The 26,515-nt window shown below is 33.7% G+C and overlaps 1 protein-coding gene across 3 annotated transcripts in view; it reads left to right on the top strand.

Moving 5' to 3' along the window:
• Window positions 1-22,861, top strand: part of LOC111710311 (glutamate receptor 1) — a 65,766-nt gene extending 42,905 nt beyond the window's left edge. The window contains exons 18-26 of one of the 3 annotated variants that reach the window (XM_023484383.1): window positions 2,695-2,789; window positions 3,751-3,810; window positions 6,922-7,000; window positions 8,665-8,787; window positions 12,079-12,150; window positions 12,352-12,436; window positions 17,651-17,793; window positions 18,584-18,844; window positions 20,270-22,861. In XM_023484383.1, the coding sequence (XP_023340151.1) occupies window positions 2,695-2,789; window positions 3,751-3,810; window positions 6,922-7,000; window positions 8,665-8,787; window positions 12,079-12,150; window positions 12,352-12,436; window positions 17,651-17,793; window positions 18,584-18,844; window positions 20,270-20,339 (988 nt within the window). In that variant the 3' untranslated portion in view covers window positions 20,340-22,861. Of the gene's footprint in view, window positions 1-2,694; window positions 2,790-3,750; window positions 3,811-6,921; window positions 7,001-8,664; window positions 8,788-12,078; window positions 12,151-12,351; window positions 12,437-17,650; window positions 17,794-18,583; window positions 18,845-20,232 lie in introns of all 3 variants that reach the window. The other 2 variants (XM_023484375.1, XM_023484388.1) reach the window with 2 other exon arrangements.
• The last annotated feature ends 3,654 nt before the right edge of the window (window positions 22,862-26,515 follow it).

Below are 26,515 nucleotides of genomic sequence, written 5' to 3'. Positions count from 1 at the left end.
ATTAAAATAAAGCGGAAACGGATCTAAAATTTTCGTAAATCGATCAAAAAAGGGAAAATCTGACTTTTGATGGTTTTCAGAAAATTTCGAAAAAATAGCGAAAATGCATTAAAAAATTAGTAATTTGATCGTTTTCCACTAATTTTAAATCAGTTGCCGTGTTGCATGAGGCGTTCAACCCAGGTTCTAGTCAAGGTGGACTCTTGTTCTAGTTTGTGTTATATATATATATTGTAAATCCCTTCCTCGCTTGATTAAACAGATAATAAGTTCTGATGCTGCAACACAGATATTCAGTTTATCCATCTTCGATTTAAAATTAATTACTTGTTTAGAACATTCATAGACTTTTTTAGCAGATTTACCCTAAAGGACTGTCAACATGAAGAGATTGTTAACTTATTTGAAGTACATACGTATATACCACCTCATTTTTCTGATTTAAGTCAATATTCAAGCCAATATATTTATACAATTTTAAAGATGCCCCAGAATAATAGATGCTCTTAAAAAATGTTCCAGAATAATGGATGTTCTTAAAAGATGTTCCAGAATAATGGATGTTCTTAAAAGATGTTCCATAATAATGGATGTTCTTTAAAGATGTTCCAGAATAATAGATGTTCTTTAAAGATGTTCCAGAATAATAGATGTTCTTTAAAGATATTCCATAATAATAGATGTTCTTTAAAGATATTCCATAATAATAGATGTTTTTAAAAGATGTTTCAGAATAATAGATAGTCTTAAAATATGCCCCAGAATAAAAGAACGAAATATTTCTAAATAGAAAGCTAGAAATTCAGTTTTTGTCACAACCTCAAATTTTCCACCTGATGGTCTAGACCTTTGATATTTTAAACTTATAGACTATTTGACCTTGCCGAATTTATAGTATGACATATTAAAGGTCTACAACATCGGGTTGCAAATTTATAGGGGGAAAAATTTGAGTTTGTGGCAAAAACTCATTTCCTTTACAAACATTTTTCTAATCTCTAAATTGCAAAAAAATTATGAAGGTTTAAAGTTGTGTTTTGTTAACCATGACTATTTGATATATCTCTTAAAATTCATATATAATCCCTTAAAACCTAAAAAAGTTTTTTTTAAATCGAAAAAATTAAGCTGAGACCTTTATGACTGTGGCTCAGTAGGTGTCTTTATATTCTCCATATTCTATCCAATATTAGACAATATTTTCATCCCACTAAATCTTCTTGACAATATTGAAAAACTGAGATGACGGGAGGGCGGCGGGGAGNTATACAATATACAATTATATATATAAAATATATATAATATATATATATATATATATATATACATACATATAAGAAACATTAAATTTGAAACTAATCAAAATCCAACCAAAGCTCAAAATTTGTCTATGGTCGTTAATATCAAACGCTTGATCTTGATATCCAATATAGACTCTTTTAAATTTAAGATTAAAGGCTTGTTTCCTTAATTAAGGTTATCTCTGCAGTACGGTACATTCCAGTTCATTTCATGTACCGGGACTAGCCAAGGGTAAGCAGTACAGTACAAATACAGACTATATGAGGCATAACGGTACGGAACGCCAAATGAATGATCCCCGTCTGGTGAAATTTATGTGGCAGGGTATGACAATAAGATGGAGATCAATACTTGATCCCAAGATTCCCAAAACAAAAGTTCAGACATCTGGTCAATAAAGTATTCAGCTGCTACAGTTAACAGCCGGGGCAATAAAGTGTTAAAAAATTAAATATTTGAGTAAAGGGAAAAAGAGATCTATAAAATTATTCTAGATAAATGAGAAAACCAAATATATGACAATATTCTTGATATTTCTTATTATTCTCCAAACCTTCAATATTATAAAGATATCTAAGATAAATTATAAAAGCTTTAAAGTGACTATAGATTGTAATATCTGATTTACAACGGTACCCTTTCAACCTTGAAGGAACATTTCTCTCTGGAGTGGAAATACGCAAGTCACTCTAATAGAGAAACCACAATTTAAATGAATTTTAAGCTGAAAATATATGGATTTCTCCTTCATTTTAATATTTAAAGGGTACCGTTGTGAATAGGATTAACACTTTTTTAAATAGAGAGCCACATGAAACTTCGTCTGTAGTCCTTTGAAATTAACTTTAATTAATTTAGTTGGAATAGAACTTGGTTCACGTACCCTCCATACTTTGAAAGTATTTCAGAATTTGTAAAATTTGTTATTGTACTCCTGTACTCCTGTACTCCTGTACTCTGCATTCCTATACAGCTAGTTTACTGGAAAGGTTTTACCTTTGATTACAGAAACCCGAGTTCCAAAACTGGTTTTCATAACGCTACCCTATCTTAAGTTTTGGGCTCTGAGGTTAATACTTGGAAGGTTTGTTAGCTCCGGGTGTATAAATATACTGCGGATATGTATGGTGTATATATATGTGTTGAACCGGAGTAACTATATATCAAGTAGTATTGTGTTTATTTGTCACAACGCCAGTGCTACTTGCTCTTTATTATTATACCATTTCTTAGAAAAAGAGTCTGAAAGTCTGGAATATTCAAGATTTCAGAAATGGAGTCTTCATGTTTGACAAAGACGAATATATTTATGCTTCAGACAAACATAAACTTAAATATAATGCATAACTTTACTGCTCTCTCTCTGTCTCTCTATAAACCATATTTTTCTAGATTTTCTCCGTATGAATGGCAAATAGAAGAATCAATCGCTGGAACTACAGTATCAAACCATTTCAGTGTTATCAACTCACTTTGGTTTGCTCTAGGTATGTTAATTTACTCTAGGTGTATAATTGATTTGCTCCGACTTAATTAAAAATAGTGGCATTTTCTTTCTATTTGTTTTGTATACTTTCACAGTTTTGGTCTATAAGTGCATTGATTTGCTCTTTTTATAATGTTTTGCTCCTGGTAAAGTTGTTTACTTTAGTAATATTGGATTTCTCCATTATAGTTTTTGATCTTGTCGTAATGGTTTGCGAGAAGATCACTAGTTTGCTCTAATTATAATGCATTGCTCCAGTTATTCTTGTTTTCTCTTATCATAATGGTTTGTTCCTAGTTAATTTGTTTGCTCTGATTAAAATGGATATCTCCAGGTACACTTGTTTGCTCTTGTTATAATATATTGCCCTCATCTAAACTTGTTTGCTTTTGTTATAATGATTTGCTTGGGGTACACTTTTTTGCTCTAGTTATAATGATTTGCTCCAGGTACACTTCTTTGCTCTTATTATAATGGTTTACTCAAGGTACACTTGTTTGCTCTAGTTATAATGATTTACTCCAGGTACACTTCTTTGCTCTTATTATAATGGTCTACTCAAGGTACACTTGTTTGCTCTAGTTATTATGAATTTCTCCAGGTACACCAGTTTTTTCTTGCTATATTGGTTTGCTCCAGGTACACTTGTTTTCTCTAGTTATAATGGATTTCTCATGGTACACAAGTTTTACCTTGTTATGCTGGTTTGCTCTAGTAACAATGGTTTTGCTCTAAATAAATTGGTTCGCTTTTTTTGATATTTTGCTCATGGTATTTTGTCTTGGTTTAGATGTAATAGTTTGCTCCAGTTTTACTGGTTTGCCCTAGATTGGTTTGCGTAATGTTGAATAGATGTTGGGAACTATTATTCATTTGTAAAATACCTGAGTCATCAATTGTTTATTTTTATATTGAACTTACTGTTTATTTTTGCCCTTGGATGAATTGTTTTATATTTTTAGGTGCTTTTATGCAGCAGGGAATAGATATAACTCCTAGATCTGTATCTGGCAGGATAGTCGGTAATTTTTCATTCATTATTTCATTATTTTATCCATGTAAAACATAAAACCCTTCGAACAATGGGACTTAATAATCGTTAAAACCCCAAAAACATGTCCCAAACCATGATTTATGTATCCGTCCATTCAATTATTCATTCATTCATTCATCCTATTCATCCTTTCATCCTATTCATCCTTTCATCCATTCTTCCATTTTTTATCTCAATTATTTAATTCATTATTTTAATCAGCTAATTAAATTTCTATCTTTCATTCATTTTTGTTCCTTTCTTTGAAGTAAATTTTACTCTGAATGGAAATCTTGCATTGTTTTAATCAAAACTCCTTTTATTGAAACAAACTTCCATATTTATATATACTTTTTTGTTTGTATCCCACTGTGATTTAAAGGTTTTAAGCTCTCAAGCAAAAATCGATGAGAATTTTGCAAAGGAATTGAGTCCTTGCAACAAATTCTGATTTTCTAATCCCTATATCTTTTGAACCATATGTCATAAACCTTTGATATTTCAAACTTATATTATTTAATCTAACAGAAGTCATAGTTTGATTATTAACTCGTTAGCCGTGTTTCTACTAAATGATATTCATTTATTTCTGTATAGTTCTGTAGCTTAAGTTTTGAAACGAAATGGGCTCCATTATATATAGAATAGTGCTCTTTTATATTTATTTATAAGAAATATTTTCTCTCTTTCAGAAAACTAAACATTTCTCAGTTTTCTTTTTGTAAAGTATAAAACCTTGTAAGCATTAGCCAGGTTCTTTAACTTGAAACCACACTCCTAGGTAAAATATTAAAAAACTTTAATCTAAAAATTTCAATTCAGATTCCGGGCTCAAAAATTTCTTTCCTTCTTTCAAGAGACTGTATACGTTATTTCAAGAAACTCTCCATTTAAAAAAAATTCAATTTAGTTTCCATGGCTCAAAATCTATAGAATTATCTTAAAAACTAAACTTCAAGACTTGATTAAAATCGCCAAATCGGTAACTGCATGTTCTATTCACAATTGTATCATTTTTACCTCTATATATGAGCGCTTTTCTTTAATGTGCTATTTCTATGCTATCTTTCTGTAATTCTACTATGCTAACAATCTATAATTCTATGCAATCTATCTATATCTCTATTCTTTCTATCTATATTTCTATGCTATTTATCAATACATCTATGCTATCTATCTATATTTCTATTCTATATATCTATATTTATATTCTATCTATCTGTGTTTCTAGTCTAACTTTCTATACGTCTATTCTAATTATCTATATTTCTATGCAATCTATCTATATTTCTATACTTTCTATCTATATTTCTATGCTGTCTTTCAATATTGATATACTATCTATCTATATTTCTATTATATCTATCCTTCTATTCTAAATATCTATATTTCTATGCTATATATCAATATTTCTATGCAATCTATCTGTATTTCTACTATGCTAACAATCTATATTTATACGCTAACTATCTATATTTCTATTCTGACTATCTATATTTCTATGCTATCTATCTATATTTCTATTTTAACTATCTATATTTCTATGCTACCTATCTATATTTCTATTCTAACTATCTATATTTCTATACTATCTATCTATATTTCTATGCTATCTATCCCTGAATCTGTAGTTTATAAACCAGAGCCACCTTTGCAATAAAAGAAATGGAGAAAAAATTCCCTACGGATGGATCTAGTAGCACTGTAGCACCACCAGTATATATAGTTTATCCTGTATAGTGTATATATATATAGTTTATCCTTTATATATTGGGAAAGAGGACTTTACATAAAGATCAGAATTTACTAGCTTACTCAGATATATAAATATATATTTACAATCTTACTCAGATATATAGATATATATTTACAATCTTACTCAGATATATAAATATATATTTACCATCTTACTCAGATATATAAATATATATTTACTATCTTACTCAGATAAATATATATTTACTATCTTACTCAGATAGATATATATTTACAATCTTACTTAGATATATAAATATATATTTACTATCTTACTCAGATAAATATATATTTACAATCTTACTTCTTACACTAAATTTATTACAGGAAAGGAGGCGTGAAACGCCCTAAAAGTCTAGGAACTTAAAAATGGCTTACACTAAATTACACTAAAAATCTGGAACTTTTCACTTTCAATTAATTGATTATATTCTACTCACATACTGAAGAGCGTCCCATATCATATTAAATTAACTCCAAGCTTTAACGCCATAAAAAACACATAATACTAGAAAAACCTAAAATTTTATGCAAGAAAATTTTTATATAAACCTTATTTAATTTTATGAAATGATTTATTCTTCTAAAAATTTCTTATTAGTGCCGAAAAACGTAAATTAGACTCATCATGACGATCTAATATGATATGATATGGGACACCCAATAGGTTGTGTTTGGTGGTTCTATTCTATTCACTTAATAGTTTATATTTTACTCACTAGGTGGTGTTTGGTGGATTTGGTGGTTCTATTTTATTCATTTAATAGTTGATATTTTGCTCACTAGGTGGTGTTTGGTGGTTCTTATCTATTCATTTAAAAGATGATATTTTACTCACAAAGTGGTGTTTGGTGGTTCTATTCTATTCATTTAATAGTTGATATTTTACTTACTAGGTGGTGTTTGGTGGTTCTATTCTATTCATTTAATAGTTGATATTTTACTTATTAGGTGGTGTTTGGTGGTTCTATTCTATTCATTTAATAGTTGTTATTTTACTCACTAGGTGGTGTTTGGTGGTTCTTTTATTCATTTAATAGTTGATATTTTACTCACTAGGTTGTGTTTGGTGGTTCTATTCTATTCATTTAATAGTTGATATTTTACTCACTAGGTGGTGTATGGTGGCTCTATTCTATTTACTTAATAGTTTATATTTTACTCACTAGGTTGTGTTTGGTGGATTTTGTGGTTCTATTTTATTCTTTTAATAGTTGATATTTTACTCACTAAGTGGTGTTTGGTGGTTCATTTAGCCATTTCTGGTTGTTTTGATTGGCTGAACCTCCAAAAGTTTATTCATATACCCATACATACATTTATTAGTTTATATTTTACTCACTAGGTGGTGTTTGGTGGTTCTTTTCGCTTATCCTCATATCTTCTTACACAGCGAACCTGGCGGCTTTTCTAACTGTGGATAGGTATTTTTTTCATTCTTTAGCTAAATATTACATTCTACATTCTACATTCTTTCATTTTTCATGCCATCCTGCATCAATTTCATGTGATTTCCTGCTAAATTTCCTGCCTTCATGTATTATTCTTGAATTCTTTATAATTCCCTAATGTTGGTTGCATCGGATTGTCTTGTTCCACTTGAAATAATCTAATTTCCTGTCTTTATTCTTCTTATTTTTTCTTCTCTTTGTATAGATTAGGTTTTCATATTTTTGGTTCCATTTTATTACCTTCTTTTATATATTTTTATCTTTCAAAGGGACTGTAGACGTAATTTTAAAAGACCCTTAATTAAAGGGAATGTCCAATTCGCAACCGTATCCTGCAATTTGATCAAGGGTGAATGATTTATCTGCATTATCTCTATTGAAATTGCTTTTTCAATTAAATTTTTAATTTCAATAACTTGAAATTATTTCTATAGTCCCTTTTATCCAAAAAGGAGACTGATATAATACTTTTTCCACCCCAAAAGAATTTTAAAACACAATATTTCCGAATGAATAAAAAAAGAATCTATAATGAGTTGAAAAAAATCTTTTAAAAATAACTATATCTTGAAAATACTAAAAACAACCAAAGTAAAACAATCTTTACAATTTACAGAACTATAATTAGATCTTGACAAAATAATGACAGATTCAGCCAAAAAGAGTCCTTTCTTTTTGTATAATAGTTTTTCTTTATAACTAAAAGCACAATTTAACGAAACATTCCTAATACGCAACTCCTACAAACCCTTATCCTCATCTACAACTCTCCTCTTCCTACCATCTAACCTTCTCACAAGCAGCGAAATGAGACTCGAGGACATTTCTCAGTTGGATCCTACAACAAAATTACCTCTGACCGGGTCACTGGATTATCCTTCGTTGAATATCAACCCTCCTTAGGAATCTAAAAATTTGCGGTTCATAGCAGGAAAGCTATTGCTCCCTCGCTACAAAACTAACTTGAAGTACGCTAGAAGTGATGACCTTGCCAATGCAAGTAGACAGAATGTTCAGCACTGAGGCTGCAATTAAAATTAAGCAAAAAAACAAAACGGAGAGGGGTACATCTATACAATGAAAGGTTGATCTTGCACTGTCTTAAAATAGCGCAAAGACGGCACGGCTACTAGTAAACATTCTTCCAAAAGCAGCGCCAAAAATGGACGGGCAAAGGGAGGCAAGAAAAAGGGAAAGTGCGGACGTTCAGATGGAGAAAGGAGAAAAAAAGATGATTGATGAACATTTGAAATTATTAACTATGCCTCGTACCATTTTATTTTAAAAAATTATAAAAAATAAATTATAAAAACATTGTTAAAAAAGCACAATTTGCTGAATTTTTATGAAAAGATTATTTAAAATCTCCTTAAATATAATTGTAGAAATAAGAATAAAATGATTAATCTTTAAGGAAACCATGATTATTTGCCTTAAAGTATAATTTTCTAATCCACATATCTTTGCAACCTGATGTTGTAAACCTTTAATCTTTTAAACTTAGCATATTTGATCTAACAGAATTCATTGTTTAAAATATTAAAGGTCTACAACATCAGGTTGAAGCCAAGAGGTAAGATTTAAATGTATGTTTGATGAGAGTAATCAGTTTCTTTGAATTGACCCTGTCTATTAAGAATGGTTGCTCCGATTAACTCCGCTGACGACCTTGCAGCTCAGACTGAGATTGAGTATGGAGCTCTGGATGGAGGTTCTACCGTCGCATTTCTTAAAAACTCAAAGATCTCAGTTTACTCCAGGTAAATCAATCCGTGAAAAGAGCTGTGAACTTTTGTTGGAGGAGAAAATAAAAACTTTTAAATTCAGGAGTTTAGCCAGTAAGGCATGATAGAAATAAAAGAATGTCATGTGATTTCTTGTCTTCTTAGTGATCGAAAGGTTTATTCTGTTTTAATCCTGACTCATATTTTCTTAACTGGAGTATGGTTAAATTAGTATTGGAGTAAGGATGGATTAGTACTTGAGTATGGTTAAATTAGTACTGGAGTAAGGTTGGAATAGTTTGGATTGGCTTGAAGATCTTCCCAGTTAATTATCTTGTAGATAACTAACCTAACTTATCCTAATTACACATAAACTCTCTAATATCTTTAATTACATTACCAGCAACTACAGTTCCATTCTACCAAACATTTCTACAGTTCCTTTCTACTTAACATATCTACATTCTACAGTTCCATCCTACTAAGCATGTCTACAGTTCCATTCTACTAAACATATCTACAGTTCCATTCTACTAAACATATCTACATTCTACAGTTCCATCCTACTAAACATGTCTACAGTTCCATTCTACTAAACATATCTACAGTTCCATTCTACTAAACATATATACAGTTCCATTCTACTAAACATATCTACAGTTCCATTCTACTAAACATATCTACAGTTCCATTCTACTAAACATATCTACAGTTCCATTCTACTAAACATATCTACAGTTCCATTCTACTAAACATATCTACAGTTCCATTCTACTAAACATATCTACAGTTCCATTCTACTAAACATATCTACAGTTCCATTCTACTAAACATATCTACAGTTCCATTCTACTAAACATATCTACAGTTCCATTCTACTAAACATATCTACAGTTCCATTCTACTAAACATATCTACAGTTCCATTCTACTAAACATATCTACAGTTCCATTCTACTAAACATATCTACAGTTCCATTCTACTAAACATATCTACAGTTCCATTCTACTAAACATATATACAGTTCCATTCTACTAAACATATCTACAGTTCCATTCTACTAAACATATCTACAGTTCCATTCTACTAAACATATCTACAGGTCCATTCTACTAAACATATCTAAAATTCCATTCTACTAAACATATCAAAAGTTCCATTCTACTAAACATATCTACAGTTCCATATTACTAAACATATCTACAGTTCCATTCTACTAAACATATCTACAGTTCCATATTACTAAACATATCTACAATTCCATTCTTCTAAACATAACTACAGTTCCAATCTACCAAACATGCCTACAGTTCCATTCTACTAAACATATCTACTGTTCCATTCTACTAAACCTATCTACAGTTCCATTCTATAACCAAACATATTTACAGTTCCATTCTACTAAACATATCTACTGTTACATTCTACTAAACCTATCTACAGTTCCATTCTATAACCAAACATATATACAGTTCCATTCTACTAAATATTTCTGCAATTCCATTCTACTAAACATGTCTTCAGTTCCATTCTACTAAACATATCTACAATTCCATTCTACTAAACATATCTAAAGTTCCATTCTACTAAACATATCTACAGTTCCATACTACTAAGCATATCTACAATTCCGTTCTTCTAAACATATCTACAGTTCCATTCTACTAAACATATCTACAGTACCATTCTACTAAACCTATCTACAGTTCCATTCTACTAAACATATCAACAGTTCCATTCTACTAAACCTATCTACAATTCCATTCTACTAAACATATCTGCAATTCCATTCTACTAAACATATCTACAGTTCCATTCTACTAAACAGATCTACAGTTTCATACTACTAAGCATATCTACAGTTCCATTCTACTAAACATATCTACAGTTCCATTCTACTAAACATATCTACATTATACAGTACCTAACTTTTTACATTTATCCTTCAAGCATGTCAAAAATCTTCAAATTTAGAAAAGTAACCATTTTCTTTTTTTTGCCAAAATTCTTTTTATGCTAAATATCTTTTCTTTGATGGTCTTCTCCAGTTGATATCCTTAAATATTCCTCTTTTCTTTCATCTTATACTTTGGAAAACCCAAAGAAATTGAGCTATGGCCTATGAGGGTATTGCATTTCAGAACTTTTTATTCTGCAGGATTTCCTAATCTTTACTTTAGGATTTCCTAATCTTTAATTTAGAACTTCCTAATCTTTATTTCAAGGTTTCCTAATCTTTACTTTCGGATTTCATAATCTTTACTTTAGGATTTCCTAATCTTTACTTTAGGACTTCCTAATGTTATACTTCAAAGTTTCCTAATCTATACTTCAAGGTTTCTTAATCTACATTTAAGGTTTCCTAATCTTCACTTTAAGGTTTCCTATTCTAAACTTCAGGGTGTCCTAATCTAAACTTCAGGGTTTCCTAACCTAAACTTTAGGGTGTCCAAATCTAAACTTCAGGGTTTCCTAATCTAAACTTAGGGTTTCCTAATCTAAACTTCAGGGTGTCCAAACCAAAACTTCAGGATGTCCTAATCTTAACTTCAGGGTGTCCCAACCTAAACTTCAGGGTGTCCTAATCTAAACTTCAGGGTTTCCTAATCCTGAATTTCCAATTTCCTAATTCGTACAACAAGATATTGCAACATGTACTCCAGGATTTCTTACTTAAAATTTAACAAAATTACATTTTAAAAGGAAGTATCCGTCAAGTGAAGTAAATAAACATTTTTGTTTAACAATTTTTTTAGAATTGAAAGCACAAAATATATTCTATTCGTCAGTAAATGTACAACATTGGTGTTTACTGGTTCAGATGAAAATTCGATAAAGGAAAATACGGTTTATGCATTCACATGTAATATAATACAATGCCCTCATAACTAAATAAACTTGTAATAAAAACCAAATTAAATTAATTTCCCGTTTTGGTTTCAGAATTAAATTGGTTTTTGTTCTACATAGTTCTAATGTTAGTTCTAATTCTAGTTCTAGTTCTAGTTCTAGTTCTAGTTCTAGTTCTAGTTCTAGTTCTAGTTCTAGTTCTAGTTCTAGTTCTAGTTCTAGTTCTAGCTCCAAGAAGTTCAATGGTACCACATATTTATTCTAGTAAACAATTCGACTGAAGTTATGAAGACAATAAAGCCAAGGATAGAAGCAGTGCACATTGAACAGTTAGGACACAGTTACATTCTTTCATTCTTTTAGGATTAAACTTTAGGATTATCTCTGCAGTGGAATATCTAGGAATAAAGAGAAATATTGATGTTATAATTAGGAAAAAAGAGGAATATTTATCTTTATAAAGAATATTTTATTCAGGATGTGGGAATTTATGTCATCGAGACCATCAGTGTTAGCTTTAAGTACTGCCGAAGGAATACTTCGTGTTAGGAATTTAAATCAATCAATCTAATCAAACGATAATTATTTAGTAAATCAATTTATTTAATCAAAAATCAATTATATAAACCTTTTTATGCTCAACAAGTGTTCAATGCATTTATTCTGTTATTCATTCTAAATAATGTAAAAATATGCATTAAAAAACGCCTTACAACTTTTTCTCATAAGTTGATTGGTTTGGTTTTGTAGAGAATCTAAGGGAAAATATGCTTTTCTTATTGAGTCTTCCACTAATGAATATGTGAATGAACGCCAACCCTGCGACACTATGAAGGTTTGTAATTGACTCCTAAACTAACTAATATGTAAATGAACGTCAACCCTGCGACACTATGAAGGTTTGTAATTGACTTCTAAACTAACTAATATGTAAATGAACGTCAACCCTGCGACATTATGAAGGTTTGTAATTTTTTTGAAATCTAAATATTTATTGTCTTTTTAAATTGTACAAAATAGTTTACGTGTAATCGACAAATTCGTTTACATTTTTTTAGATTTGTGAAATAAATACAAAATTGTTTACATGTGTTTACATTTTTTTTTGATGGAACAACCTCAGGCCATCTTGTAGTCCTGTCTATCATGGTTAGAAGATAAGAATGGCCTTGACTGGAGGGTAGAGGACCCACAATATCAACATGAACATGAGAAAACCTTCTGGTTGGAACTGGAATAGATGGAACAGTAGAATGAATGTGAGTTGAAACTTTGGATTTTTGGCAAGGAATACAGGATTTTGTCCACAACCCGACATCTCGAGACATTCCTGGCCAGACAAACCTTGACGAGATTAATCTCCTGGATGCTCTGACACCAGGGTGAGACACACCATGTAGCTGTTCAAACAGTTTACGTAGTTGAAGAGGAACCAGAGGGCGAAGAGAACCGGTTGAAATATCACATAGAACTTCTCCTGAACTCAGAGGATGAACAATCACTGACAGAGAAGGGTTTGATTTCATCTCTTGTACGGACGAACAGGCAATCTGGAACCTGGATAAACTTGAAACATCCAAACCATCAAACACTGGTTTACTTGAAGGATCTCCGCCCGGAGCTGGGACCAAGGCGGATGTAAAATCCTTTTTATCACTAGTTAGAAACACTGTAGGAAAGGAACTCGAAACTTCCGTCATCTCCGACACCTCCGGCACCTCCGACACCTCCGACACCTCCGACACCTCCGACACCACAGGAGGCAAAGAACCAGGGGCTGGAAAGGCGTGAGGCTTAACAGGCTTAGACGGAGATTGGAAGGAACTTGGAGCAGGGTTTAAATTGGAGCAAGGTTTAGTTGGACTCGGAGAAACTGAGGACGGATTTGACTCAGGGTTTGGAGCAGGGTTTGAATTGGAGCAAGGTTTAGTTGGACTCGGAGATAATGAGGACGGATTTGACTCAGGGTTTGGAGAGGAGCTGGGCGAAACAGGCCGGGACAGAGCGTCAGCTACAACATTTTCTTTGCCAGGAATATGAACAATGGAGCTAGTAAATTCTGCCAGGTACGATAGGTGTCTCTGCTGACGAGCTGACCACGGAGGACTTGACCTGAACAAAGCATGAGTTAATGGCTTGTGGTCAGTAAATATTGTAAACTCTCTATGTTCAAGCATGAAGCGGAAGTGACGAACAGAAGAGTAAGCAGCCAGGAGTTCTCTGTCGAATGCGGAGTACTTCTTCTCAGCGTCGGAAAGTTTCTTGGAGAAGAAAGCCAGCGGAGACCAAGATTTATCCGGGAGTTGTTGTTGAAGGACAGCTCCTATGTGTGAGTCTGAGGCATCCACAGCAAGAGAGATTGGCGCGTTGCATTGAGGATGCACTAACTCCGGAACAGATGAGAGGAGTTTCTTTGCACTAGAGAAGGCGGAGTCCATGAGTGGAGTCCAGGTGATGGTTTTTCCAGGACCCTTAAGAGCGTCTGTGAGAGGAGCAATGATTTGAGCTGCGGAACGGAGAAACTTCCTGTAAAAATTAACCATTCCGAGAAACCTCTGGAGGCTGGGCTTGTCTGTTGGCTGTGGAAAGGCGGAGATAGCGGCGGAGTGCTTCGTCAAGGGAGAACAACCAGAGGCGGTGAGGCAATGACCAAGGAACTCAATCTCCTCCACAGCAAACTGGCACTTAGGCAGGCCAATAGTGAGACCATATTCACGACAGAGGAGAAACACGTCCCGGAGATGCTGGACGTGAGAGGTCAGATCTTTATTAAAGACGAGGATATCATCCACGTACACGAAACAGTAAGGAAGGTCTCCTAAGATCTGATCCATTAAGCGCTGGAATGTGTTCCCAGCGTTCCGTAAGCCAAAAGGCATTACCAAGAACTCAAACATCCTGAAGGGGGTGATGATGGCGGTCTTCTGGACGTCCTCCGGCTCGACTGGTACCTGATAATATCCCTTCTGAAGATCCAGTTTAAAAAAAACAGATGAACCACTGACTCGGGAGGTGAAATCGGCGATGTTGGGGAGCGGATAACGGTCTGGAACGGTGGCAGTGTTAAGACAGCGGTAATCGCCGCAGGGTCTCCATCCTCCATCCTTCTTCTTTACCATATGTAGTGGAGAGGCCCAAGGAGAAGTGGAACGGCGGATAATACCGGCTTTCTCCATGGCGGAAAACTCTGCTTTAGCTACAGTGAGTTTGGCAGGATCTAAACGGCGGGCTTTGGCAAAAACTGGCGGTCCAGGCTTGGTGAGGATATGATGACGAACTTGATGGCGTGGAGGAGCAGCAGTAAAACCATCAGACTGCAGGACATCAGGAAACTCCTGCAGAAGGTCAGACACGCACTGAGGAGTGGAGAGAAAAGCGGCTTGCATAGATGATGTAGAAGGTGGCGGTGAAGAGGACAGATCAACGGACAAACTTCTAGATGCACTGGTTGAAAACACTTTCTTGCTTCTCACGTTCACACTGAGGTCATGATGCTGGAGAAAATCTGCTCCAAGGATGGGAACAGAAACTGGAGCCAATTGAAAAGTCCATGAACAATTCCATGTTCCAAAACGTAGAGGAATAATCCTGGAACCTGAACAGGTTAAAGTTGAACCGTTTGCAGTGAGTAACTGAACACCAGAGGATGTGGACGAGGCTGGGGCTGGAAAAACTGATATCGAGGCACCAGTGTCGACTAAAAACCGGCGATTAGAGAGTAAATCATGTAGGTAAATGAGAGCAGAACCTGTTGAACCGGCAGGCAGGGAGAGGGCATCCTCCTGCCGGTGTTCTAGTTTCCCGACCATGAACAGGGGCTCTGACAGCTGAGGGCCTTCGTACCGAACTTGGCGTGGTACCAACAAGAAGATGGTGAAGTTGAATGGCGGGAAGGAGCTGCAGGAGTCTGGGAACGGCGGGTAAAAGGGCTAGACGCTCGCTGTGAACGTTGAGGTCGTCGGTTCTGTCGTGAAGAAGGTGCATTCACAGCATGAACCGAGTCCACAGCATTGACCGATGATCTGGAAGACAGACTGCTTCGGTAGATCTCGTCAGCACGTTGCGAGAGAACAGCGATGTCCACAGTTTTATCATGCACTAGATGTGACCTGACATCAGATGGAAGTTGTCTAAGGAAAGCGTAGCGAAGGAACAAACATTCTTGATGCTCTATAGGAAGAAGAGCCCGCATCCTGGACAATAACGCTGAGGGCAACATGTCTCCAGACAAGGGAAGAGACATAATTGATTCACAACGAGCATAATCTGTTAAGGAATGTGTCTGTAACAAACGAGACTTGAGAGCACTGTAAGGGTCAGCTGCAGGTGGGTTCCTGATGATGTCGACAACATTATCGATTTCCTTCTGGGGTAAAGACGCCACAACATGATGGAACTTGGTGCTGCTGGCGGTGATGTTCTTGAGATGGAACTGTGACTCTGCGTTAATGAACCAGGATTCGCAACTGTCAGGCCAGAACACAGGAAGCTTCAGAGCAACAGCATAAAGATGGCTGGACTGGTTCTCAGCGTCCACAGATAAAGCTGGATCTCCAGGCATCGTGACGCTGAAAAATAACACTGTCGAACTAGTTTTTCGTTTACTGTAAGAGCCTGTGAATAAAACAGGGAGGCAGACTTACTTTTCAGACTTTTCAGACAAACTGCACAACACGGTGGGTTGTTTCACTTTTAGGACTTAAGAAAACGTATTCAAAAATGTCCGGGGTGACCAATTTGGCGATCAGCTAAATAAACTTAGAAAGGTTCAAGATTAACTAACTATATATTTATATCTAAGTTACATGGTTGAAAAGTTCGGTGAATCATGTGGCTCAGGAAACTCCCCCTTAGCTTTTCAGCTGCCGCGGAGAATTCTCCAAGAAGGACGACTTTCATAACCACCACAGATCTGTATAAGGGTTAAATACGTACATTTCTTAAATTAGAAATTTGGACTTAAGGATACTTGGATCCTGCAAGACATATAAATTGAAGAGTGCAACAGTGAAGTCGTAGAGAATTAAATGCATATAATAAGTCATTGACGATAAGAGGGTATGCGAATAGAATAGAAATTTTTAATATAAGAATCGTCTGCATATAATTTGGGTTTGTAATTGACTCCTAAACTAACTAATATGTAAATGAACGTCAACCCTGCGACACTATGAAGATTTGTAATTGACTCCTAAACTAACTAATATGCAAATGAACATCAACCCTGCAACACTATGAAGGTTTGTAATTGACTCCTGAACTAACTAATATGTAAATGAACGCCAACACTGTGACACTATGAAGGTTTGTAATTGACTCCTAAACTAACTAATATGTAAATAAACGTCAACCCTGCGACACTATATAGGTTTGTAATTGACTCCTAAACTAACTAATATACATAAATGAACGTCAACCCTGCGACACTATGAAGGTTTGTAATTGACTCCTAAACTAACTAATATGTAAATGAACGTCAACCCTGCGACACTACGAAGGTTTGTAATTGACTCCTGAACTAACTAAAATGTAAATGAAAGTCAACCCTGTGACACTATGAAGGTTTGTAATTGACTCCTGAACTAACTAAAATGTAAATGAACGTCAACCCTGCGACACTACAAAGGTTTGTAATTGACTCCTGAACTAACTAATATGTAAATGAACGTCAACTCTGCGACACTACGAAGGTTTGTAATTGACTTCTGAACTAACTAAAATGTAAATGAAAGTCAACCCTGTGACACCATGCAGGTTTGTAATTAAGTCCTTAACTAATGAATATGTAAGTTAATGCCCAGACTAATGAACTAATGAATATGTGATTGATTGCCCACCCTGCGACATCGTGAAAGTTTGTAATTAAATCCTAAAATAATAAATGTCTGAGTGAACCCCAACACTAAGACAATAAAGGTTTGTAATAAAGTTCATAACTAATGATTATGTGAATGAACACCAACTCTGTAGAACCATCATGGTAAGTAGTTGAGTCTTCAATTAATGAATATGTGAATGCGAAACACCATCATCTATATAACTATAATAGGTAGGAAAGAACCTAGATGCCAAGGGGTATGGAATAGCTACTTCTCGAGGTTCAGGATTAAAGGATATTATAAACCTGGCTGTTCTAAACCTGACTGAGAATGGAGATCTAGCTAAACTCAAGAACAGATGGTGGTATGACAGGTCAGTGAGTTTATCTTGATCTTCCAGAGTTTGGACTTTTGTATTCTTAATCCAGTAATAAAGCACTAAGGCGTGTTTACTCCAATAGTTTAAGCTAATTCCTTCTGGTTGTCAGTTTTTTTCGTGGATTAAATAATTTCGCACTTTAAAATAAAAGTTTCCATTGTAGATATTGTGTTTTGGCATTGTAGTCCTTAAGTTCCGACTACAGTATTTATACAATATCTGGTTCATGCACTTACAGTATAATTTACACTAACAAACTGCATTGCTTCCTTTGTTCTTTCTTCTATTCAATAATCTTATCTGTACACAGTTGTAGAACTATAGAACTGTAGTACTATAGAACTGTAGAACCGTAGAACTGCAGAAATGTATAACTCTGTAGAATATAGAACTGTATAACTGTAGTAGAGTGTAGAGCCGGAGAACTATAAACTATATAACTGTAGTACTGTATAACTGTAGAAATGTATAACAGTGTAACTGTAGGACTGTATAACTATAGAATGGTAGTACTGCAGTATACTGTAGAGCTGTAGAACAGTAGAACTGTAAAACTATAGAATGGTAGTACAGTAGATCTGTAGAACTATAAGAACTATGGAACTATAGAACTGGGGAAGTAAAAAAGGAAATGGTTATAGTTGTTTATTTATAAATTCCTTTCTTTTCTCAAAAATTGTCTTTTGTATAGAAAAATACTATGGCATTTGTTTACAAAAATTAACAATTTATAACAAAAAATTGCTTAATTTTGTTTTTTAACCTTTTTTTCTTATTTGTTTAGATCTGAATGTAAAAAAGAGAAGGAGAAAGCTGCTAAAAGTGAATTATCTCTTAGCCATGTTGCTGGCATTTTCTATATTCTCATCTGTGGACTTGTTCTGGCAATGATAACTGCGCTAATTGAGTTCTGCTATAAAGCTAGTACAGAGAGTAAGAAAGCCAAGGTTCCAATGTCGGACGCAATGAAGAATAAGGCAAGATTGGCACTCTCAGGTGGACGAGATATTGATAGAATTATGCTCTATGGAGATTCATCCGCCTTGTGAGATTTAAAACCAGAGGATAAATTAATAGGACGCCATCCACCCATTTCTTCCGCAAACCCCCCTCCCTTCCTTAGATATCCTTTTCCTCCTCAAACCCTCCCTCTAGAAACATCATCGCCTCCCCCACCAGCTTTCCGCTAACCCTCCAACATTCCTTTCTTTCTCAAATACTTCCTTTAGAATCATCATCATATCCTAAATCACCAGCTTTCTGCTAAGAGGGATAGCTTTTCATTCTCCAACCCTCCCTTTAGAGTCATCATCCCCTAAATCCCCAGATTCTATAAACCCTTTACCTTCCTTTCTTTCCTGTCTTTCCTCCTTAAACCCTCCCTTTAGTAACATTATGCCCTCCTCCAAGCACTGGCTTTTCGCTAAACCCTCCAATTTACCTTCCCTCCACGAACCCTCCCTCTAGTAACATTATATCCTCCACTATGCACTGGCTTTCTACAAGCTCTCTTCATGTCCCCAAAATTCCACAATCCTCTATTCAAACCTACTCTTAGAAACATCATCCAATATCTGTTTCACCTCAAACCCTACCTTAGAAACATCATCCAATATCTGTTTCACCTCAAACCCTACCTTAGAAACATCATCCAATATCTGTTTCACCTCAAACCCTACCTTAGAAAAATCATCACCACATCTACTAATTTTCCACCAACATGAAGCCAAACCTTTAAACCAGTTTCCCAACAACAAAACCCCTTCACTGTTCCCTTTAAAAGATTAAGGTGGATGAGCACATCACCTGGAGCATCTATTCAGAACCTAAAATTCTCCCATTTTCTTTTACATCCCACTTTTCACCCACTCAATCCCCCCTCCATATTGTCTTTCTAATTCTATTCTGTACCAAGATCAAATATCCAAGTGTTTTTCTTCTAGGATAGTGGAATTTTTATCTTTACCGCAGAAATGATATTTTCTACATTTCTGGATAATATTCAATCTTTTATATCCCGTGAAATGGCAAACTGTTAAATATGATTACATGCACAGAGATATGAATCCACTTAGTTTTTACCCAGTTATCCATAAATTGAAATATTATAGATGAATAAAACTCCCTTTCAATTACTCTCTTTCTCTCTACAAACCTCTTTAAAAAACTGGATTTTCTTCAGAATTCCCTCTCAAGAACTGGTTTACCTCTATATTCCCTTTCAACAGCTGGTTTACCTCCTATTACCTTCCTGGTTTAAATCCTAAATACCCTTTAAATAACCTATTTCCCTAAACACCTTCCTTTCAAACTTTTTCCCATAACTTCTTTGCAATAACTGGTTTCCCTCTAGAATTCCTTTTCAGTAACTATTTTCAAGATAATAATACACAAAAATATGTTCTATTGAAATTGTCCTCTGGTTATTTCTAGCGTATAATGAAACAATGAGTTTTCTTTTTAAATTCAGGAGTTGTGTTTTGTTACGCGAAAGTTTGCTTTCATCTCTTACCAAAAAAAAGTTATGTACAATTTCATAATGTTGACGGAGTGTAATTAAACTTTTTTAAACCTCAAAAGCTCATTGCTAAATCAAATGTTATCAGTATTTTTTAAAGCGCAAATAGATCTTATTTTAGTTAAAAAGAGAGTTCAGAGAGCTGCGATTAAAATGTTAAATTGTGACCATGGTCAATAATACTAGAAATTAGGATGTACATATTTAAAATACCGAGACACCCCATGACTGCATGTTTCTGATACTCACTGCTTAAAAAAATGTGTACACACAGCAAGAACATTATTTTTTCACAATTCAAAAATGTTTAGCGCGGCCATTTTGATTTTAAACAGATCACAAATCAAACTAGGCTGGCTAATATTCATACTTTTTAAAAAAAATTCTCCAATCAAGTTTTAAACTTATTATTAAATGCAGTTTGATATGACAAGAAAAAGAGTATGTTTATATGATTAGTTAGATCTAAATTAATGTTACCATTTTTCCATACTTAACACAAGTTTGAGGTATAAAATTGAGTGAGAGTTAAAGAAACCTAAGCACATAAAAATTGAAGACATGTTTCATGATAAAGGTGATAGGTCATGAAAAAATATATATTTAGTTTTGTATAATTGAATAGACTGAACCAAACTGTATCAACTAAATCACTTAGAAATAATAGTTTTTGGTTTCAGACAAAATACGCATTTTCATGATTTTTTTTAACAAATTGCTCAAAATATCCTTTTTAAAACAATGCAGAAAAGTGGAATTCCTATTTTTGTCTTGTTTACTCTATGGATTCTCACCATATTTAGCACCAATGCAGCTCAAAATAGGTATAAGTCTAATCCACTTACTGAGAAATTGAAGTTTGTTTTTAAACTATAAACTGAATTTATGATGGTGTATCTTTCGACCTACGCAAATCTGCTACACTCCACTTCTGACCAACAGCACGTGGTTTTACAGCTCCATGGACTTGTAGCCACAGCGTCCGGCCCCCTAGTCTGTCCTAGCCGTAGTGCTCGGACCAGAAATTGTCTTAACCTAACCTAACCCTAAAATAATGCAAAAATAAACAGCCGGCGTAGGTTAGATATTGCAATAGGTCGGAAAGTTAGTAGGTCAGAAGTTCAGTAGGGGTGATGTTGCGTATAGACGATTTAACGTTACCAATTTGTTTCTCGACTCGCACCGGTCCTTATCCTGTTTACATCTTTAAAGCGGACCTGTGCATAAAAATTAAACATTTCACCATTGATCTATTTTTTATACTGTAATTCAGGAAACATAAGCTAATTGTAAAAATTTGTCTCTTTGTAAATAGATAACCTAATCTTGGTGAATGCAAGTGTACAACTTAATAGTTAATACATTCTAAAAGTGTACACTGACTGTCACTGACACAATATACGTGTATGTTGTAAATATGAGATGTACTCCATGATACCCAATCATTTCTTGTGTTTTTTCATTTGTCCTTTCATTGAACTTTTTGTCTTGTAATGTAGATTTAAAGCTTCAGAAAATTTTTGAAAACTAGTTCTCTAATAAACAAAATTATGGTTATAAAACTGTAGTAAACCTAACATCAATATTTTAGCCAAATTAAAGACATTTCTAAAAACCTTCAGACTTAATTAAAATATAGGGTTTAAATTTGCTCATGCAGTATTTAATAAATGTACCCTCCATAATATAAGGCTATAATATTGTTGATTATCTCTCATATTAAATTGTCATTTTGTAAGCAACCTGTAATATTGTATACAGCAAAAACGGAAATTCTAACATTTACTCCAATAAAACTAAAAAAAAATCAAAATAATTTCTGAACTACTTTCAAAAGCGTTACAAAATTTACTGTTAGATATTCTTAAAAAATATTAAGGAATTGTTTGTAGTAATTTTAATGTTAGTCTATACTTTAAACTGTTAGGAGTAGTACAACTTTTTACAACAATTTATGTACATAAATGTACCCAAATACCTCCCCACCTTGCTTCTGTGTTGCTCCTTTTAAAAAATTAGAAAGATAAAGTATAAATTACATTGTTTTTGTTCTTCCTCAATCTAAACTATAATTACAAATTATAAACAAGATTGCTTGAATGTCGTCTTACTAATCCACAATTTTTTGGGTCCGACTGTAGTAAGTAAAATATGTACAATGTTTTCTGTAAGTGTAGTTGTATTTTATTAAAACGTTAATGTTTCCTTATTGTATAAAATCCCAAATATTTAAAGGGACTGTGCGACGTAATAAGTGACTATTTATTTGAAGAATGGCATGCTCGATTCACAAGGGTACCTTAAACCTTGGTCTGAAGATCAACGACAGAGCTGAAAATATGGATTTGTCGGTTCTTGATTTTCATTCGAACGTTAAAAGGGTACTGTTGTAAATCGAACATGCTACAAATAATGGATTATTAAATCTACGTCTACAGTACCTTTAACTTTACAATAGTAGTTGGATAACTGCTACACATACATATACTGTTCTGTGATTCTCTATTATAATTAACCATGTAAATAAAGTTATTCAGTTCTTTATACAGACTTTATGGTAGAGAAAAGGAACTAATCGATCGTTTCAAAATCTGAAATTTTTATCCATAAACCTTTGCAACCTGATGGTTTAAACCTTTGATATTTTAAACTTTGTCTTTTGATTTAGCAGAATTATGTCCAAGGTCTAAAACACCTAAAATTGCAAATATGTAATAATGAAAAAATTGAGTTTGTGGAGAGTAATCAGTTTCTTAATAAAATCTCAATATACAAGAATAAGTATACAAGGAAGAGTGTAATAAAAGAATAAGGATACAGGGAAGAATGTAATAAGAGAATAAGTATACAGGGAAGAGTGTAATAAGAGAATAAGTATACAGGGAAGAGTGTAATAAGAGAATAAGTATACAGGGAAGAGTATGATAAAAGAATAAGGATACTGGGAAGAGTGTAATAAGAGAATAAGTATACTGGAAAGATTATGATAAAAGAATATGGATACTGGGAAGAGTGTAATTAGAGAATAAGTATAAGGGAAGAGTGTAATAAGAGAATAAGTATACTGGAAAGATTATGATAAAAGAATATGGATACTGGGAAGAGTGTAATAAGAGAATTAGTATACAGGAAAGAGTATGATAAAAGAATAAGGATACTGGGAAGAGTGTAATAAGAGAATAAGGATACAGGGAAGAGATGTGATAATAACTATTTATAACGAACACTGTTATTTTGGTTCGCAGTGTTATATAAGTTCTTGGACAGAAGTTTTCTCTTTATCCAGAAGGTTTAAGCCTTTTTAGATTTAATTTTGTCCCTAGCTTTAGCGAGGGACAAAATATAATCTAGATTAAATAAGCTCTGAAACAAAGAAGAAGTCAAACTATAAAGTTGATTTCAATTGAAAAGAATATATTGAAAATATCCAATTTTTTTTGGAGAAAATCCGGAACCAATCAAAACTTTATAGCAAACGTGCTGTACAGCTAATTTAACTTTATCGCACGATGATTACTTTACAGCACGTTCATTTTGTAATTCACGATGAAGAGAGTAAGAATGATAAAGTACACAATAGTTTTATAAAAGAATAAGGATACAGGAAACATGATTTAAGAATATGGATGCAGAAAAGAGCAAGATGAAAGAGTAAGGATATATAGAGGAGAGTGTAATAAAAGAATTAGGAGACATGAAAGAGTATGATAAAAGAATAAGGATACATACAGGGCAGAAGTTAATAAGAATATAAGTATACAGGAAAGAGTATGATAAAAGAATAAGGATACAGGAAAGAGTATGATAAAAGAATAAGGATACAGGAAAGAGTATGATAAAAGATAAAGGATACAGGAAAGAGTATGATAAAAGATAAAGGATACAGGAAAGAGCATGATAAAGGATAAGGGTATACATATAAAAGTTTATAATAAAAGAATAAGGATACAAGAAAGAGTATGATATAAGAATAAGGATACAAGAAAGAGTAGGATAAGAGAATAAGGATACAAGAAAGAGTATGATAAAAGAATAAGGATACAGGGAAGAGTAGGATAAAAGAATAAGTATACAATAAAGAGTATGATAAAAGAATAAGGATACAGGGAAGAAAGATAAAAATATTGTGATAGTTGGGGCCTGGGCGAACATGTAATTTGATAAATTGGAACGAGAAAGAATGAGAGAGTATTAAGGTTTAAGGATTACTCCTTTGGGTGTAGTTAAAGTATACTTTCGGCTTCATTGTCTAATAAACATTTATTTAAACACCTCATTTATTATATACTAGGTATTCAGGGGGCTTCTCACCCATCTTTCTAGGAATAATTAAGTCTTAAACTCGTTGTTTTGATACATTTTGTTAATATTTTCTAAGATTTCGAGATTTGAAAAATTCAATAAGATATTAAAGGAACAGTCTTAAATAATGTTCCTTTTCAGGGCGTGTAAGTCCCACAAATAAGTTTGGCCCGATTGGTTCAGTCGTTTTGACGTTTATTGGAGACAGACAGACGACAAACATACAGAGAAGTCAAATATATAGATAAATATATATCAAATTCAACGCATTTTCGCTCCCCCTTCTTCAGAGCAAAATATGGAGCCAATGCATCTTTCCATATCATTAAATTTAACAATAAATATAAGCAAATCATTTCATTTCTTTTCTTGACCAACATTGCACGACCTGCACCTCCCCCCCCCCCTCCGCGCACACACACCATGGTCCATGGAAGATACTGCATAAGGGACTGTATTTTTAGTTTAAGTAACCCTCCATTTAAAGAGGAGCATGCTAGATTCACACGGTTATAGCAAGGCTGTAACTTAAATCTGATCACTCATGTGAAAAAGAACCTCGTTTTTCTAGCTTGTAAAGTAGTTAATTCTGTTAATTTCTTTGTTATCTCTGAAGCAAGAAACGTGCAAGTGATTATTGTAGAGAAGTCACGAATGAAAGTAATAAGTTTTCAAAAATCTTTTTTTTTTTGATCATACCGTTATATAGAGTCAAACATATATCTGATATCAATGGCGCTTCACTTTACCCCTTGGCAGAGTTCAGTGTAGATAGATAGATAGAATCATATCTATAAGCGGGCCGTGACAGAATCTAATTTCTTTTACTACAATCCCCCACCCCTCCCTCCTACCCTTTCAAACCCCTTGATCTGAAAATGGGAAATAAGGAGTTTGCGTTTGACATGCCCAAAAATAATGCTTAAGCCGTCGTGCATTGCTTTGATTTGAATAATTTTAGGGGCATTTTTTAGTAAACACCTCTTAGAAGAGATACAGACACAAGTATAATAAAAAAACGGAGAAAACCCGCCTTCATTTAATCTTCAGATTAGAGTTATCTGAGCTGAAAACTTTTGAATGGGATATCCTTAATCCCGATCAGTTAATTAATCTGGAGATTAATAACAAGAGGAGAACAAGCATTATTTAATCTCGAGATAAAGAAAAAGAGTGGATCAAGCATTAATCCCGATATCCAGAAATCAAAAGTTCCCAGCTCTGATCAATAATGTTGAATTCGTGGATTTTGTATCATTGAGACGAAATCTTTAAACATTAACCAACAATTAAACCTAGTTTCGATTTTTCTAGCGCCGGGCTGGTATATAACATTTTGAAAATTATATATATTTTTGCTGCAGTAGCAATGCACACTTCACTTTTGTAGAGAACTCAAAGTTAAAAATAATAATTTTTTAAAATTTATAAGCAATGGTATTTATAAATTCATACTTAATCAGAGAAATCTTTTAAGGGTAATGTTGTGAAACGGGCATTGCCAACTTTGCATGGTCGAGGTTTGGATACGCTCAGATTTAAACAAGGACGGTTTAAATAATTACTTTATTAACTAGCTTATTTTACTCTATCAATTTTTAAGAAATCAAAACTATGTCTATTCATGGTGACGTGGCAGATCTGTGTTCCTCTAGCCGCGTCTCTCTATCCGGCTTAGACTTGGATCGTCTTCCGCCACAGAGGGTCACTTTAGATTACGCTTATACTGTCCCAATTTAAGAAATAAAGAATTCTATGCTAAAACTAAATTGATGGAACAAATGTAAAAATTATTGAAGAATCAGCTTCAACAGATTAAATATTGAACATCATGCGATTATTCAATATTCTTTCAAGGCCTCACTTTTATACTTCTAGCTGAAATGTTGATATATT

This window comes from Eurytemora carolleeae, unplaced genomic scaffold, assembly GCF_000591075.1.
Source record: "Eurytemora carolleeae unplaced genomic scaffold, Eaff_2.0 scaffold170, whole genome shotgun sequence".
NCBI classification, from domain to species: Eukaryota; Metazoa; Arthropoda; class Copepoda; order Calanoida; family Temoridae; genus Eurytemora; species Eurytemora carolleeae.
This window is presented reverse-complemented; position numbering and strand designations above follow the sequence as displayed.